At 44.1% G+C, this 17,096-nt stretch overlaps 1 protein-coding gene across 8 annotated transcripts in view; it reads right to left on the bottom strand.

The window, feature by feature from the left end:
* MAP2K5 (mitogen-activated protein kinase kinase 5) overlaps nucleotides 1-17,096 on the bottom strand; it is a 933,658-nt gene that overhangs the window by 860,488 nt on the left and 56,074 nt on the right. For 7 of the 8 annotated variants that reach the window (XR_014541672.1, XR_014541673.1, XR_014541674.1 and 4 more), the window contains exon 16: nucleotides 12,065-12,136. Coding sequence is in view for 4 of the 8 variants with exons in the window: in XM_083586768.1 (XP_083442894.1) it covers nucleotides 12,065-12,136 (72 nt within the window). In the remaining 4 variants the exon portion in view is untranslated. Of the gene's footprint in view, nucleotides 1-9,423; nucleotides 12,137-17,096 lie in introns of all 8 variants that reach the window. The other variant, XR_014541671.1, reaches the window with a different exon arrangement.

Genomic DNA, 17,096 nt, shown 5'->3' with positions numbered 1-17,096 from the left:
TTAAATTTTGCCATCCTCAAGCTGCTACACCACAGTATCTGATCCACTGCAACGTCACAGTGGCTCTGAGGTACCACTCCTGTGCAGCTCCAGCATCCTCTCCAACGTACCAGGAGATCCACCTCTTAACAGTGTGATCAGCTTCCTTGTCACCCCCATCACCCAAATATGACCACCACTAAGCCATTGCTTATGCAGCTGGGGCTGCCCTGACCATCTTGCAAAGGAGCTATGCTCAGTAGTGGAGCATGTGATTTGCATGCATAAGGCCCCCAGATTCAACCACTTGCACCTGTTGGGTGGCAGGGCTAGAAAAGATCTCTCTCAACCTAACTCCTTGGAGAGCCAACACCAGTGGGAACAGACAGCACTAGGCTGATTCTGTATAAGACAGCTTTTAAGATTCAAATGCATCTCTAAATCAGGGCATGATGCCTCAGTGACTTGCTAGGAGAATTGAATGACAAAGTGTGAAGTTATTTGCTATGTCCATGATTAAGAATAGTGAAAGGAGGTAACACTAAAAGCTTTAACATTCACAGAATAGTATAAACCAAGGATGGGGCACCTGTCCCCCAGCCAGCCCAGTAGCTGATGGACTCCAACCCTCATCAGTCCCAGGCAACATGGCCAATGGTCACAGATGATGGGATTGTAGTCCAACAACAGATGGAAGGCCACAGATTCCACACCCCTGGTATAATGGGTGCTTTTGAATTATGGTGCTGGAGGAGACTCTTGAGAGTCCCATGGACTGCAAGAAGATCAAACCTCTCCATTCTTAAGGAAATCAGCCCTGAGTGCTCACTGGAAGGACAGATCGTGAAGCTGAGGCTCCAGTACTTTGGCCACCTCATGAGAAGAGAAGACTCCCTGGAAAAGACCCTGATGTTGGGAAAGATGGAGGGCACAAGGAGAAGGGGACGACAGAGGACGAGATGGATGGACAGCATTCTCGAAGATACAAATGTAAGTTTGACCAAACTGTGGGAGGCAGTGGAAGACAGGAGGGCCTGGCGTGCTCTGGTCCATGGGGTCACGAAGAGTTGGACACGACTAAACAACTGAACAACATGCTGCTTTTCAGTGGTGACTTCCTATTTACACAACCCCTGGTGAGGTGTATCTGTCTCCATCAGTACTGAATTTTACAAAGAACTTGAAAACATTCTTCTTTACCCAGGCATGTGATGTCTGAAGGATACTGTTCCTTGCAACCCTGAGATCACTGGATAAGATCATGTTTTTAACTGGTTTTTGACTGTTTTAACTGTAACTGCTTTTAGAATGCTTTTTTTAAAAAGAATATTTTTTACTGTGAATGTGTTTGTTTCCCTGGGTTTCTTCAGGAGGAGGGGTCAAATCAGAATACACATCTTTCCATCCTACCATGAAACTTTCAACGTACCTTCAGTTATAGCGACCTTCCAAGGTGCATTTGGCTCCTGGGGGAAGGCACAGACTGAGGGGCGCTTAGAGGAACACATGCAACAGCAGTTCAGTGTTAGAGAACACACTTTGCATTTCATGAAGAGCAAAGTTCAATCTCCAGCATCCTAGGGAAGCATGGCCGAGAAAGACGTGCCTCAGCTTGACGCTCTGGAGAGGTGTGGCTGCTGGAGGAGACAATGCTGAACTGGATGGACCAATGATCTGATGCAATATAAGGCAGACTCATACATTCATATACAAGCAAGATGGTCGTCAACATATTTTCAGAGGTCTGGGAGCATCACTTGCCTTCTCTGGTCTACTGGCAGCAAGAGGTACCCGAAGGTGGTCTTGTTGCAATTCCACCTTTGACTAGATCTGGGTGGCAGTATACTCATTAAATCCCAGCTTAACAACCCTCAAATGGCGAGTTCAAGATCCACTGCAGGCTTGAGTCCTGACACTAATGTAAGCAGAAAGCCACTGAGGCAAGGGCATGCTGAATATTGTTTTTAAGGACAATGATGCTATAAAGTCTCCTGCCCACCCTTCTTTAAATTACTCTGTGCGACTTGCAAGTTTGTTTGGCTTTTTAATTTACAGTTATACTGAAGAGCACAGGATGGCTTTATTTAGTTGCATTCCATGTTTCTCAGCATAACTGCAAATTGAAAATAAGCACTTACGATACTGCTTGTGATCGAGCTAAAGAAGAACTTTATAGTCTGAAATGTTCTAAAATTTGTTCTTAATTACTTTGTGCACATTTTACACAATTAAATTTCCATCTCAAGATTTTGCATTTAGATTGTGCACTGCAGTTAAACCCTCAATTTAGAGGAAAGCAGCCGACAGTTTGGAACATTCAGACATTGGAAACTTTTTTAAAAAAACAACAACAGACCAAACAAACCCAGACATAACAACTGGATTACCTGAAACTCACATGGTAAGATTTCATTTCCGAGACCAATTTGTAGATTTCTAGATTCAAGGTTTAAAATCGCCTTAACATTCCACTGACAAAGACCCTGATAAATATTAAATACTGCAAGAAGAAGCCCTATCGTTTTTCCTTCCTACCTATACCAATTCCACTGTCCTCTTATTGCTCAGTTTAAAAAAGAATCCAGGAGGATATAACCGCAATTTACTCATGTTAAAGTGCTTTGGAGGTTAAATTGGCAACAAAGAACAAGAGACGCAAACCACCTTGAAATAGGGTTTCAATTAAATGAGAAGGATTTAGTAACACAGGTCCAAAAGGAAAAAAGGGGGGGGAGAGTTACAAATTAATTTAATCTTCTGCCTATAGTTCGCAGCTGCACTCCAAAGTGTCTGGGGCTTAGAAACAAAGCAAGGCAAGGCCACTGAGCGGAGGAAGCTTCCATTTTTAATGTACAAGACCATTAGCTGATAACTTGTGGAATGTGCGACCCCTGCAGAGGGCCATGAGCCCGAGTAACAGAGACAGATGAAATGACACGTCTGTTGGAGGCTGCACCTAGGCTAGGGAGAAAGGCCACCAGACCAAGCAAGAAACATGCCCTCTGGGACCTCCAGACAAAAGAGATTAAACCCCAAGTTTAATTCACTTTCACTAAAGCCTTATAAATCAAAAAGAATCATCCAGTGCTGCTAAATTCTGCATACACCCACCCCCCAATTACTTTAGGTACGGATGCTCCATTTTTGAAAAGGCTGTTCCTGATGTAAAGCCTGGGATCTACCTGAGAAGAGAGACCTCCAGCTTCAAGTTTGGCTGGCAAGTTGAAATCAATGTATTTAATTCAAGTCCTGGAGAGGAATTCTTGGTGTCTGGAGGCTGAGGCTTTGGTGCTCTGCATAGCCCACTCCCCCAGTAGTTCTCCAGTTGTTTTGGACTCCAATTCCCATTAGCGCCAATCTCAATGGCCAAAGGTCAGCGATGATGAGATGTATAGTCCATAAACATCTGGAGAGCCACAGAACAACATAAGAAGAGCTCTTCTGGATTAGCTCAAAGGCCAATCTAAACCAGCTCCCTGTTCTTGCAGTGCTGCACTTCTCACAGTCCTTTGTAGCGTCCATGTTTAGTTCTGCTTCTACTTCCCTCCCCTTTATCTATCTGCCCCCGAGTCGTATTTGAGATTGTAAGCAACCTGGAGCAGAAAGCCATCCTCTAGCACTCTGTCTAGCACCAGGCGCACTGACGGTGCTGTAGAAATAATAAATGATGTGGAAATGCAAAGAAATAGAATTGCAAGGAGCAAGGTCCTGCTGGCAAATCAGACACAGTCCTGCTCAGAGCCAGCCTGCCCGTGAGGCGGGCTGAGGCAGCTGCATCAGGCGGTGGAACACCAAGAGGCGACACCCCTTCTGCCCCTGGCTGAGAAGCAGTGGCAGCAGTGGCTTCTGCCAAGATCTTGTGATCTCTCACCAGAACCTGCTGCTGTCACAGCCACTTTTTGTAGGGGCTGCCGCAAGACTCAGGTAAGGGAGGCTTTGGAGGTGCAGAGGTGATGAAACAGGACACGCCACCCCAGTTCTGCTCCTTCCCAACTCTCCCAGCTTCTCTTATTGGGGGAGAGTGTGAGGGGAGATGGGGCTTGAGCTCCCAGCCTGCTGCAGATTTGGCAGGAAAGGACTGCCAAGAGCAGGGTGCTCGTCTCTTTGTACGCTGGTTTGCCTTAGGCACTTCTGTAACAAAAAAAGGAGCTTGAGTAGCAATAAAGATGGCTAATTAGTTGAGTTTCAGAATCCGAGTTTTGTTTAGAGATGGATTTGTAGGAAGACCACATACATATTTCTTTCACTGCCCGTACACCTCTCTGTTCACATAATTGCGTTATTTATTTCCTCAGCACAAAGCCTGCCTACTGTCGCCGAGCAATGAATGCCGGAAAAGAAATGATGCATTGAGGTCTCAACCTGGGCAAACTTTACCTAAACTTACACTTTATTGCAGCTTAGTTCACAATCTTCCCCTAATATAGGGTTACCTCCCAGCGCAGCAAGCGGATAAATCATTCTGGAATATTACTCTGGCTAAGTTTCACTGTGACTGGAGCATATGCGCTTCCAAGCCTCGGAAGCAGAGGCCCATAAAATACACTAATTACTAGAAGTTATGGTCACTGGGTGATTGATAGCACTCTGCAAGGCAACTTCTTCATTCCCAGCTTTGCTGATGGGCCTCACCCGCCACGGAGGAGGCAATTATTAATTCATGACCCAGGCCTTGGGCAGTGGAACCTTTACTTCCAATTCTACCCCCACAAAAACCACCACAAATGCTGGACATCAGCTTTTGTTGTGACAATGGAGAAGTTGCTTTCAACAAACGACCTTTGTTTGGCAAAAATCACAAGGGAAGAACTAGAATGGTCCGTCTCTTACACACACATGCCTCTGATTACAAAATTCAATTGGTCCATACGCATCAGCCTGTCTCCCAGTGTGTACATCTCCAAAACCAGTGTACATGGAACCAGTGGAAATTACAGTTCTATAGTCATCTGAATGTTTTAAAAGGGCTGGTTTTCAGCTGCCAAATCCTACATGACTTGACCTCTACATAGCTCAACAGCCTCCCCTCTGCCTCCACAGAGTCTCCATGGTCAACCAAGAGCGCCCTCTTTAGCCTACCATCTGTGTGGCAAGCCTAGATGAAGGCAAACAGAGAAGCTAGCTCTGCAATATTCTTCCTCTTGAGATTCAGGAGTAACCGAGCCATGTAAAACTTCTCATGACAACAGTTACAGAGCCATGCAAATGCCAAACAATTTTTATGTTTAAATTTAGAGAGTTTTATAATATTTTATGTTGGATTTGTTTATTTTTTAACCAGTCAACAAACCATCACAGAGCAAGAGTTTAACAAAAGGTAAGACAACAACACATTGAGTAAAATTTACACACTCAATATGCATGAACAAAACTTGCAAGTCTGCATCTCCCTAGCAAGGCACAGAATTCACCCTTAAATTTTCCCTGACTTCAATTACTACAGACAAACAACACACAAGTTACATGTCTATCATGTCCACTTCTAATATCTAAAAGCTTTACTCATCTGCAACTGTCTCCGTCTCAGTTTCTTTGAAACAGAGCTCCCCCCCCCCCCATTCTTTATGCATACTTCAGAGAAGTCTAATTTCGGCACTAAGGATGAGAAAAACTACTTCCAGAAATAGTTGCTCATTTCCTCTAAGATTTTCTTAAGAGGACACCAAGGTTCACTGAAGATAATTTTTAATCAACAGTTTAATCTCATTTTTTATGTCACTGTTTGCATTGTTATTGTAGCCCAGGGGTGGCCAACATGGTGCCCTCTAGATGTTCTGGACTATGACTCCCAACAGCCCCACTCAGCATGACAAGTGATCAAAGAGGATGGGAGTTGTAGTCCAAAACACCTGGGGGGCACCATGCTGGCTACCCCTGCTGCGGGCAGTTCACCTCTACATAAATAAGAGGAAACTAGATTTCCAGGGTGGGAAGGCATGATCAACAGTGGTAAAAAGCAAAGCAAACAACAATACCCAATAAAGACCAAAAAGTTAGCTTGTGTATCCAGAAATAGTCCAAAGGAACAACAGGGGGCCACCTGCATGAACTCAATAAGTAAGAGATATGCCCTTCAATAATTCAAAGTAATACAAAACAATTGACTGTAAAAGAGAAAGAAATGATGTTTTCTTTTCTTTGCCAGCTGTCAGATCAGCTAAGAGCGTCATATGGGGAAAGTACCAGCTCTACAAAACAAGCTTCTCCACTGTTAGCAGCCTAAACAGAAAGGCACAGTCCATTCTGCTTCCAGCAGAGCTTGTGTTCATTCTTACCTAACACATGCAAAATATGGCATCAAAACAAAGTTCCCATTCAGAAGACACTATTTCTCTCTCAAGAAACAGGTTCTGGAGATTGTAATATCACTTCTGGAGAAGATACCCTTTGAGTGCCTTTGCCTATCAAGGTGGTTTTGTGGACGTGCATAGTATTAACTCGGAAATCGGACAGTCAGAACTGGAGTCAGCAGCAACTGCATATGGATGAGAAAGGAGTTGGGGTCAGGGAGAGAAGGTCCTGGAAGGATAATAAAAGACTCAGAGGCTCTGGAGATCTGTTTGAGCAGCTCTGTGGGTTGGACGTAGACTAGCTTTTGGCAATCCAGTGCCCTCCAGATGTTTAAACCTACAACTCCCATCTGCTTCAGCAAGCAAAGCTGTGTTGGCTGGGGCTGATTGGAGTTGTCGTCCAAAACGTCCAGAGGGCACCAGGTCGGCAAAGGCTGATGTGAACTAAGAGATTTCTCTTGAGGCACAAGGCACCAACAGCTTATATTATTAATATATATTTTTAAAGCTGTAACTCAATTGTTTTGGTCTGCTTGTTACCATAATGGAGTGACTTGCAGCCACCAAATCACTATCTGGTTCCTTGGATAGTTGGTTATAAAATAGTGTTTGGTTTTAAAAAAAAAAGTCTAAGGAAGGTTGGAAATGTGGCATGGAAAATAGTTAAAGCAATTTAAAACAAATCATACCGTAGGTACTGAAATGTGCCCAGATCCATCTAATGTGTTCAATTAACAACTACTTAAAATCTTCAAAGAAAGAATGGGGAAATAATGCCACTCTAAATGGGATTAGTTAATACTGACCTTCTATCTTGAGGAAGCAGACACAGAATTAAAAGGGGAGTGACAAGACAGCTTGAATTTCCAGCAGTGAACTGAAAGCAAACACTGGCCATGACTTTCTATGCAAGCAGATAGGGCAGCATCTCTACAGTGCAAGCTCTCTTTGCCTGGCACTGGAAATCTGAAAGGTGGGCATAGCCAGTGCTGGATTTACGTATAAGCTAAACAAGCTATAGCTTAGGGCCCCATTCTCTTGGGCCCCCCAAAAAATTTAAAGGAGAAAAAACTGGATGTACATTTCCAAAATATAAGATAAAAAACAAATAAAATAGCTTTAGATACCTATTAGGTCCATAAATTACCATATAGCATATAGGTAAAGGTAAAGGGACCCCTGACCATTAGGTCCAGTTGTGGCCGATTCTGGGGTTGCGGCGCTCATCTCGCTTTATTGGTTGAGGGAGCCGGCGTGCAGCTTCTGGGTCATGTGGCCAGCATGACTAAGCCACTTCTGGCGAACCAGAGCAGCGCACAGAAACGCCGTTTACCTTCCTGCCAGAGTGATACCTGTTTATCTACTTGCACTTTGACATGCTTTCGAACTGCTAGGTTGGCAGGAGCAGGGACTGAGCAATAGGAGCTCACCCCGTCGCGGTGATTTGAACCGCCGACCTTCTGATCGGCAAGTCCTAGGCTCTGTGGTTTAACCCACAGCGCCACCTGCGTCATATATTCAACACAAAAAACAGCGACAATTTGTTGTTGACAAAGGACAGCTGGACATATAAAGGGCCCCATTACCTTCAGTAGCCTAGGGCCTCATCAAACCTAAATCCGGCCCTGGGCATAATAAATCTAGCAGCAAGTGTGATGCACATGGGGACCAGGGCCTTCGAAAAAGTAGCAGGACCTAGGACCATATGAAGTTGCCTTATACCGAATCAGACCAATTGGCCCATCTAGTTCAGTACTGCCTATACCAGTGTTTCCCAAACTTGGGTCTCCAGCTGTTTTTGGACTACAACTCCCATCACCCCTAGCTGGCAAGACCAGTGGTCATGGATGATGGGAATTGTAGTCCAAAACCAACTGGAGACCCAAGTTTGGGAATGACCTACACTAGTGGTCAGTGGCTCTCCAGTGTTTCGGGAAGGAATATTTCCCAGTGTTACCTGGAAATTGAATATGGGACCTTCTGCCTGCAAAACATGTGATCTACCACTGCAATACTGAGGGTTGCATTGTTTTAAGACATGGAGAGCCAGTGATGGACACAAGGGCATTCCTAGGTTACATTGTTATTGATAACAATGCTGAAGATAACTAATAATAATGATTTGTATAACACTTTTCCGTGTGAGACCATCAGTTGTTTTGTCACCCTGCGCCTGCATGGTATGTACTAGAAAAATGCCACTTTCTGGTGACCAGACAGAAATGTCAACGTGGGGAAGAAGCTCAAACAAAACACCCTTAACAATCGTTGCAAAAAGCTCTGGGGAGGTTTTACAACAGAGGAGACAACAGTGGCCCCAGCACAATATTACAGGACTCATAACTAGGTCCCAAGAGATGCCTCATGCCTCGCTCGTTGCTGTCCAATTTATCTTTTTTAATAGTACCAGGAAAGGAGGAAAACCCACCAATCCTCATGCTTCAGTTTTCAAAGCAAGAACATTTCAGGAAAGGCCAGCCACTTCCACCAAAACATTTCCCATGGAGATAAAGCAGCCTTCCCCAAACTAACGTTAAGGGTATAAGAAAAGTCTAGCTGGAGCAGACTGGTGTCTGGCATTCTGTTCCTTCAGTGGCCACCCAGATGCCCCAGGGAGAACCTGAGTGCAAAAAAGCTCTCCCCACTTCTGCTCCCCAGCAACCAGCTCTCAGAGGGATGTTGCTTCTGATAGCAGAGACACTACACAGCCATCATGGCTAGTAATAGTAGTAGGATTTATTGGGAAATAAATTGTGAAAGGCTTAATTTTCAACCTGTACTGGGCCAGGACTTGCATCTCCATGGAATTAACACCCTCCAAAGCAGAAGTCCCCCTACTGTGGGCTTGTCAGAGTGAACTGTAGCTTAGGGAGGCTTGATCATATGATGCTGCCTAATACCATGTCAAACAACTGGTCCATTCAGCCAAGTACCATTTACTCAGCCTGGCAGCAGCTTTCCAAAGGCTCTGACAAACAGTGTTTCTTCCCAGTCCTAGCAATGCCAGCAAACTGAACCTGGGACCTTTGACAAGCAAAGCACATGCTCTACCACTGAACTATAGCTTTCTCATGTATCTACATCTGTAATGTAACACATTCTAAGCTTCCTTCGCTCTTCCGCTGATTTTCTCAGATATTCTCTGGGTCAAAACCTGCATAAGGCCTACTTGCCGTTTACTGTTTACCACCCCCTCCCCTTCAAAATAAAGTAGATTTAAGATACAATTGCATCCTGCAACTTCTTTTCCTTCAAAATGGAAGCAACCCAGTTACACACACTTTTTAAAAAGTGAGAATATAAACATGAAGGGTAGTTTAGGGCACACAATACTGAGCAAAATGGATAAATAGTCTGACTTGGTAGCAGGCAGATCCACACATTTTGCTCCAAGCTTAGAAGACTAAAATAAATTTCAGGTTGACAACAGAGTTCAAGCAGGCTCTGAACATTACTGCACTGCTGTCAGGCTGGGCTCTTTTCCCCTACACAATGATGCAAAGAGTAGCCTTTTTTTAGGGCCTGTTAGGAGTGAGCAGAATGCATTAGCTGCTCAGAACAAATGGCCTCACATGTCTCAGTTCTCTTTTTATTACCCTACCATATGACTAATGAATCTACAGTATAGAAGTAGTCTATTGACATCCAGAAGAATATCAGCCATCCTCTATCTGAGGCCCTCCAGATGTTTTTGGACTACAACTCCCATTAGCCTCAGGCAGCACAGCCATTGGGAGTTGCGGTCCAAACATTTGCAGGGCCCCAGGTGGGGGAAGATTGGTATAGATTGTTGCCCAGACTAGCACCAGCAGTTTTCCTGGTTACCCCAGAAAGTTTCAATATTAGATCTCAGCCCTGACACACATGAAGCAATTGTTCAGAAGAGAGTGCACCTGCTTTCACAGAATGCCTCAATCTCATGACTCAACCCACTGGATGCATGTGGGATCAAGGACTCTGACACATTTCTAAGCTCTGGCATCCTTTCTTTTTCTGAATAAAAGAAGTGCAGAGAAAACCTCTTTAGCTTTATTACCCAAGGGATCTAAGGAACACACTATCTCAATGACACAAAGTCTAGCTCAAAAGGGATGTTTGGAAATTCCAACATAAACTCCAGCTGTCCTCTCCAAATGCTCCCTGGCCCACCCCAGTGTCAACAGACAGTGTGACTTTAATGGCAATGACCTTGCATGGCTTCCTGGAGCATCACCTTCACCTTTCTAAAGCCATTTTCCCTCGCTCTCCTCATTTAACACATCACTCAAACCACTTCAATAAAACAACGATCATGTTGAGGAGAGGTCTCCGAGGAGCAGATGACACACCAATTAACAAAGCACACAGAGACAAATTGTTCCATGCTTCTGACTCAGGAGAGAAAAGCAAGCAGAAGGCGAAGAAGAGGAAAGGAAGTTTGTTCAAGAAGAGGCAATAAGCAGACCCTCCCTGTGCAAAGAGATGGCACTACCCAGGCCCAGGGCTCTTTGCACAAGCTCTCTGGTGTTAAGTTTAACTATCCCCGCTATAGGACTCAAACATTTAGTTGTGGGGGGAGCAGATTACTTATCTGAAGTCATCATGCAGTTTTAGCAACAGGAAGCAGAAAGGGGGCCTCCAATTTTATCATAACAACTATGTGTGGTATGTCAAGATGAGAAATGAGCTTAACACATGGGATGGAGGTTCAGGTCTAGCCAAAGCCATAGGACAGGTTTTGTAATATTCTGAATTATCCACATTATAATTGTGGTTGCAGCTAAGAGTAGATTACCACCCAGGTCATAAAGCATATTAATGATGGCCAGGATATATACAAATTTTACTCATCATGCCAAAAAAACTTCAGATGAACACTCTTAACTGCAACAGCAATACCTCAAAATGTTACAGAAATCTGGCCAATGTCTTTGGCCTGACCAAGCTAGGCATGAGCTGAGCACCCATTTCCTGCACCCTCCAGTTATCTGGCAAAGGGGTGGTCCATTTCACTTACCTGCAAAGCATGCCCAACCTAACATTTGGCAACCCAAGTTGCAGGCATGGAACAACAATAGAGGCAGAACTGAAATCGAAGTTCATTCTATGGGCTAGATTCAACTAAGATGTTGTACTGGTGCAATGGGGCTCCTCTTGCACTCCCTCAAAAAAACCACACCACTGCTTCCTGCGCATAACAGTGCAGGGAGAGGATGGGGAAAACAGTTCCCTCTGGGCAAGCAGAAAAGCTTGTGTTGATAGAACAATGGCTTTAGCACAACACTGAATCCCATCCATAGGCTATAAGATGATGTAGCCAGTATGGGGTCTTTCCAACCTCAAGATAAAAACCTCAAGAGAAACTTCTTTCTGAAGAACAAATTCTTTCTAAATAAAACATAGAGACTAAACAATGGTTGTTTAATACTATTCAACATGCAAAAGGATGCTCCAAAGTGCAGTCACTTTGTAATCTTAGTCCCAGTTCACAGGTTTACAAATCCCTCACAAAGAATAGCCCTATACTCCCATTAGCTTCCCAAACGGTGTGTGAGCTGAGCTATCCATGCTGATGCCTGGTCCTCTAGTAGCCCCCATTCCACAGGATGCCTCTCCCTCAAAAGAAGGGAGGGAGGGAGTGATCGTCTGTGGCTTGGGCATCAACATGGATTACTTGGCTCACACGTTATTTCCCCCATGCAAAAATTTCATATGCAGGATCTCTTTAAAAACACCTAAACCTGCATGAATCAGGAATCAAAACCCAACTCTGTTCTTTTTATATAGTTGAAAAACAAACATATAAAGGCACCTACCTCCATGAAGGAAATCCCTAGGCTCCAAACATCAGAATGAATCCCATACTGCTCTCCTGAAATGCGTTCTGGCTGTTAAAAGCAAATGGGGAGAGATAACTGAACCTAATGAAATGTCCAGAAATAAAAACACAACCTTAATTAGAGAAGGAAAATGAAAACTCAGATGCTAAAATGTTGATAAAAATGTTTGAAAGCATGCACTCTGCTGAATTTATTTCAACGGCAAAAGCAGACTTTTAAGGACTTTTCTCTTCACTCTCCTAATTGGGACCCATAAAATAAGCTCTCATGTAGGTTATGTTGGCAGGAGAGGGAACAGCAATCCTAGCTGCACAATCAGAGTATGAGTGGCAACTTTAGAGGGCAATTGTATCACAAGGATACAATGAGACATGGAAGGGACTTAAGAGGTGAAACTGGAAACGTTTGGGCAAGCAGCACAACTGACAGAGAGTGGAATGGTGAGAGGTCAAAAATTGCTTGGGGTTTGAGGGACAGCACTCTTTTTCAGAGTGGAGCTGAGAAGGAAAGAAGCAAGCAAGCATGAAATATGTGGCCAGCTTTACTGGGGTGGGTTGTCAGAGCAGCAAAGTGTTGGTGGGGCATTTAGAATTGCAAACAAGGAGCCAATGGGTTGGCAGAGAGTATACCACACTTGACCCAGTTACTGCCCCAAAGGCAGCATGCCAGCCTCAGTTGTATGTAGCTTTGCCAAGCATGGCCAAACTGCACTGTGCACTCTTGTGACATACAATACTGGATGGAGTTACAGTATCATGTGTAGCTTCACCTATTCAGGGTTAGTATTCCTTGTGTTTCTGACTGCTCTTATACAGCACCAGGACCACCATTCTCTCATTGCAACTGAGCAACCAAATTGTCACCGGGGAGGCCGACCTTTCCAACTGCAGTACCCCTAAAAATGCTACCGCGGGGCAACTTCCTGGGAGCACCCTAAGAGCAGCCCCCACTATATGGACCCTTCAATAATACTTATTTCTATTTCTATCCCAGAGTCTCTGATAAAGTTAGAATAAATGTACCCTTATAGACAACAAAGCAATCAAAATAAAATTAGATGCCTTAAACTACTCAGGACATCACTTTCCCAACAATGCTCACATATGCATCTCTATTTTCATGTCGTCTGTCTTATGCAAGTTACTGGCATATCTGTATGAATGTGTGAAGAAAGCAAGGGGGGTGTCCACAGAAGACCAGCTCTTGTTTAACTGTTCCCAAGCTAATGTACATTGCAACCTGCAAATAAAAGAGGTTCAGCTCACACCAATTAGCGGCAAGTTTAATACCACTCGAGACAGCAAGGAACGCAAAATAGCCAGCCAGCTCTTTTACTCAAAAGCTGTGCTCTAAGTATTGCCAAGGTCAAGTACAGTGTGAAATGCAACAATAAAAAGACTCTACAAGACTCTCTTTCCCACTGTGCTGTTAATGCACCTGTCTGGTTCAGGCACCTTGCACAACTCCTTTCCCCCTCCACTCTATAATAACCCAGAAGCCTTTAGAGAAAACAAACGCACCCAAATTAGTGCCAGTCGAACGTGCTCAAGGATGCTTCCTCTCAGCTGCTAATCCCAGGTCAGGAGCTTTTAGCGCCAAGTAAACGTTAAGTAAAAAACACAGACACAATGGCCTAAATGGTCTTTAAGACTCAGCCTTCTAGACAGTACAGAGAGCAGAATCCTCCCAGAAGCAAAGCACATGTAGAGAACAGACCATAGCACTTCTGAGCTGAGTCCCTATGAACAAAGGCAAAGCAGTAGCGGTGTTCTGGAAAGGCGAGCCTTTCCTGTCCTGAGCTTATCATGGACTGTAGGGCTTGAACTGGGGGTCTGGGAGGTCAGACTCTACATCCCTCCACTGTCAGAGGTAGTATGCCTCTAAATACCTGTTACTGGGAACCACAAGTGGGGAGAGTGCTGCTGCACTCTCAGGTCCTGCTGGTTTCCCATTGCAGCATCTGGTTGGCCAATCTGAGAACAGGATGCTGGACTAGAGGCCTGCTTCAGCCTGATCCAATAGGGATATTCTTATGGTTTTATGAAAAGCTAGTCAGGGGAGGGAACTGCAGGCAGTTAATCCTGGAGAGCCAATTCCAGCTTCTGCCCTCCAGAGAGCTCCCAGGTCTGCTTCTCTTCCCTCAGGTTGTACAACCTGCCACTGAGGGCAGCCACCAGGCTCTTCAAACAGGCAATAATGTCCCCTCTGTCATGTACAGAGGCAACCTTGGTAGGGCTCATGTTAAGCCAGCTCTGGTAACAAACATTTCAGAAGCCCATAAATTACTATCGAAAAGCACTTCACTTTCTCCTTTCTAATCTTCTTCTCAGAGTTGTTTCAGAGACTTGACAGCTATGTCAGCTGAAATGCCATCAAATCTGCGCAAGTACACATGTGTGCTGCCATTTTATAGGAGCAGCAAAAGGGGGAAGAGCACAGAATGTAATAGCGCTGCAGAATTTCACTTCCTAAAAACCTCCGTTAAAAACAGTCAAGTTCCTAGCTTTTATGGCTGCAAACACTTGCTAAGCAATGTCAGTTTGGAAAGAGCACAATATTTCAGTGGTCTGCCTATCCCTTGCTCTTCTCTGTAACTTAGAAGTAGTAGAAGAAATTATGCAAAATAATTTTAAAAATCACAGAATAAATTATGCAAATAGGCTCAATTTGCCTCATTCATACAGGGCATAGCTTTCCTTAGCACACAATTTGAATAGCCTGGACACAGAATTATATAGAATAAAGCAGTACCCACAGTTTTTTGGAATCTCTCTGCCACTCAACTTTGGAGGATTTTTTATTGTTATCACTCGCAAGCTGAATTACTGGCACGTTTTCCTCCATACCTTGATTGAAATTTGGTTCCCACTAGGGAACAAACAGAATGGCTCTGTGGGCAGATCAAACTGTCAGGTTGCCATCCCTGCATTCAGATCTGAAGCTGTTAGGGTAGGGATTTGTCTGCCTGTAACCCTTTTTCACAGTATAATTTTAAGCAACAATCATTCTATTAAGAAGATTGATTCCAGGTAGGAACTTGTATTGCAGTACCCATACAGCCATGTTGCTTAGGCACCAGCTTGCAAATTTGTTACAGTGAGCTGCCAGCACCACAGCTGAAAGGCCAGAGGGAGGGCAGAAGCATCCTTGACATCTTGAGGCAATGTTTCTGAGCTGCTTCCACGCCAGGTGACAGAAGGCCAGCCATGAGACACCTGATCCACTACTAAATGTGCCCCTCTGAACACCTCCTCGAGCAGAGAGCTTGGAGCAGTGGGTGGGGTAGGACAATTTCCTTCATTAATGAAGGTGCAGAAACTTTACTAACAAGAAAAAGCTGCCACTCAACTCTTTGGAAAAGTGTGTGTGTGTGTTTATTCAAGGTAAGCTACTCCTGGTATAAATTTCACAAAGTTAAGGTTAGACATATGTGGGGACTGTTGCATCTGTTTTGTGTTACAAGCTCTTCTTAGTTTGAGACCAAGTCAATTGGCTTCCGCTGTTTGCATTCTGCTCAGCCCTATGTCAGCCCTCCAAACAACAAAGGCGCTGCAAGGAGCCCACAAAACAGTTACATCTGTCCATCTCATCTCCTGTGCACCAGATGGAACAGGATACAGTTCTGTCCCTCTCTTCGTTCCTAGTGTTATATGCATCCCCCCTTTCTTTCAAGATTACACCAAAAAAAATAATCTGATGACTGGAAACAAATTCATTCAAGCAGCAAAGCAGTCCTAACAGAAGAACTGACAAAACATCTTACAGCTTTAATCCTCACTTTTTTCAATTAACAGATGGATGCATCACAGTCATCCGTAAACAATAAGAAAAGAAGTAATTTCTTTAATGCACACCTGGGAAATAGATGTGTAATCGAGGTTTGTACATTAAAAGGAATAATACAATTTAATTATTACAGCTATTTAAAGTCATCCAGAAGAAAAGCTGGAGTTGGGTAGAATAATTTGTTTGAAGTCCTCCCACTGCTTAAATCAGAGTGTTCCAGCTTTTGAGGAGATAGAGATGTGGCAACTGGCAAGCTGGACTTATCAAAAGCAATACCTTTAAAGCCCTTTTACATATTTGCCATTCTGTACTTTAGGAGGTTAAGTGACCCAAATACATTTGCTAGAAAAATGTGAAGCGAATCAATGATTGCAAAAGAAAGAAAAAATAGTATCTGCAGTATTCACAATTCAAGATTACTCATATTCCTGCTTAGAGTGCAGGAAATCTTTCCTCTTTAAGCAGAAAGGTGAAGGCAATGGAGTGCCAGCAATGACATCGTTCCTGCAAAGGGGGAGCCTGTGCTCAAGGCATTTGGCAAACCCAAGGAACCACCTTCATCTGTGGTGCAGGCAGGGTCCCAGAACAGCAGAGGCCAATCTCTATCATTTGGACTAGCATTTGAGCACACCCAACCTGTGCACATGCCCAAGCACAATTAAAAGTCACATATTCATAACGTCTATTTTCAAGATGCCTGGAACACTGAACTATATATCAGAGATAGGAATGGAATGAGGGCATGCTAGAATAATGTTCCCCAACCTGGTGCCCTCCAGCTGTTTAGGACTACAACTTCCCTCAGCTTCAGCCAGAGGATGGCTGCACCTGAGCATGAACACCAGAAGGCAGGAACAACTGTTACAGCTGACCAGGCAAGAGCAAAAAGGCTAATCCACAGGCTTTATGCTGCCGGCCATTTGCAGAGGCTGATCTCTCACACTTCTGTTCTCTTTAGTACCTGAAGAGGCACCAAAAAAGCTTACTAGGAAAGCACTCAGTTAGCCTGTGAGGTTTCCTTTCAAGGTTCTAGAGACTCTTTAACAGCAGCAAGCCAAGAATTACAACCCACACCCACCCTCTTGCCTTCCTACATGGCGACAGCCCACATGTGGCATTTACCCCCACCCAAGAGCTTCAAAACACAACCAAGAATCATTTTTATTGGGTTAATGTTCTATTATTTCTGTATCACTTTCCCCATTATTTTTACAACCCCGAG

The sequence above is a fragment of the Podarcis filfolensis genome, assembly GCF_964270895.1.
Source record: "Podarcis filfolensis genome assembly, chromosome: 14".
Taxonomy (NCBI): domain Eukaryota; kingdom Metazoa; phylum Chordata; class Lepidosauria; order Squamata; family Lacertidae; genus Podarcis; species Podarcis filfolensis.
This window is presented reverse-complemented; position numbering and strand designations above follow the sequence as displayed.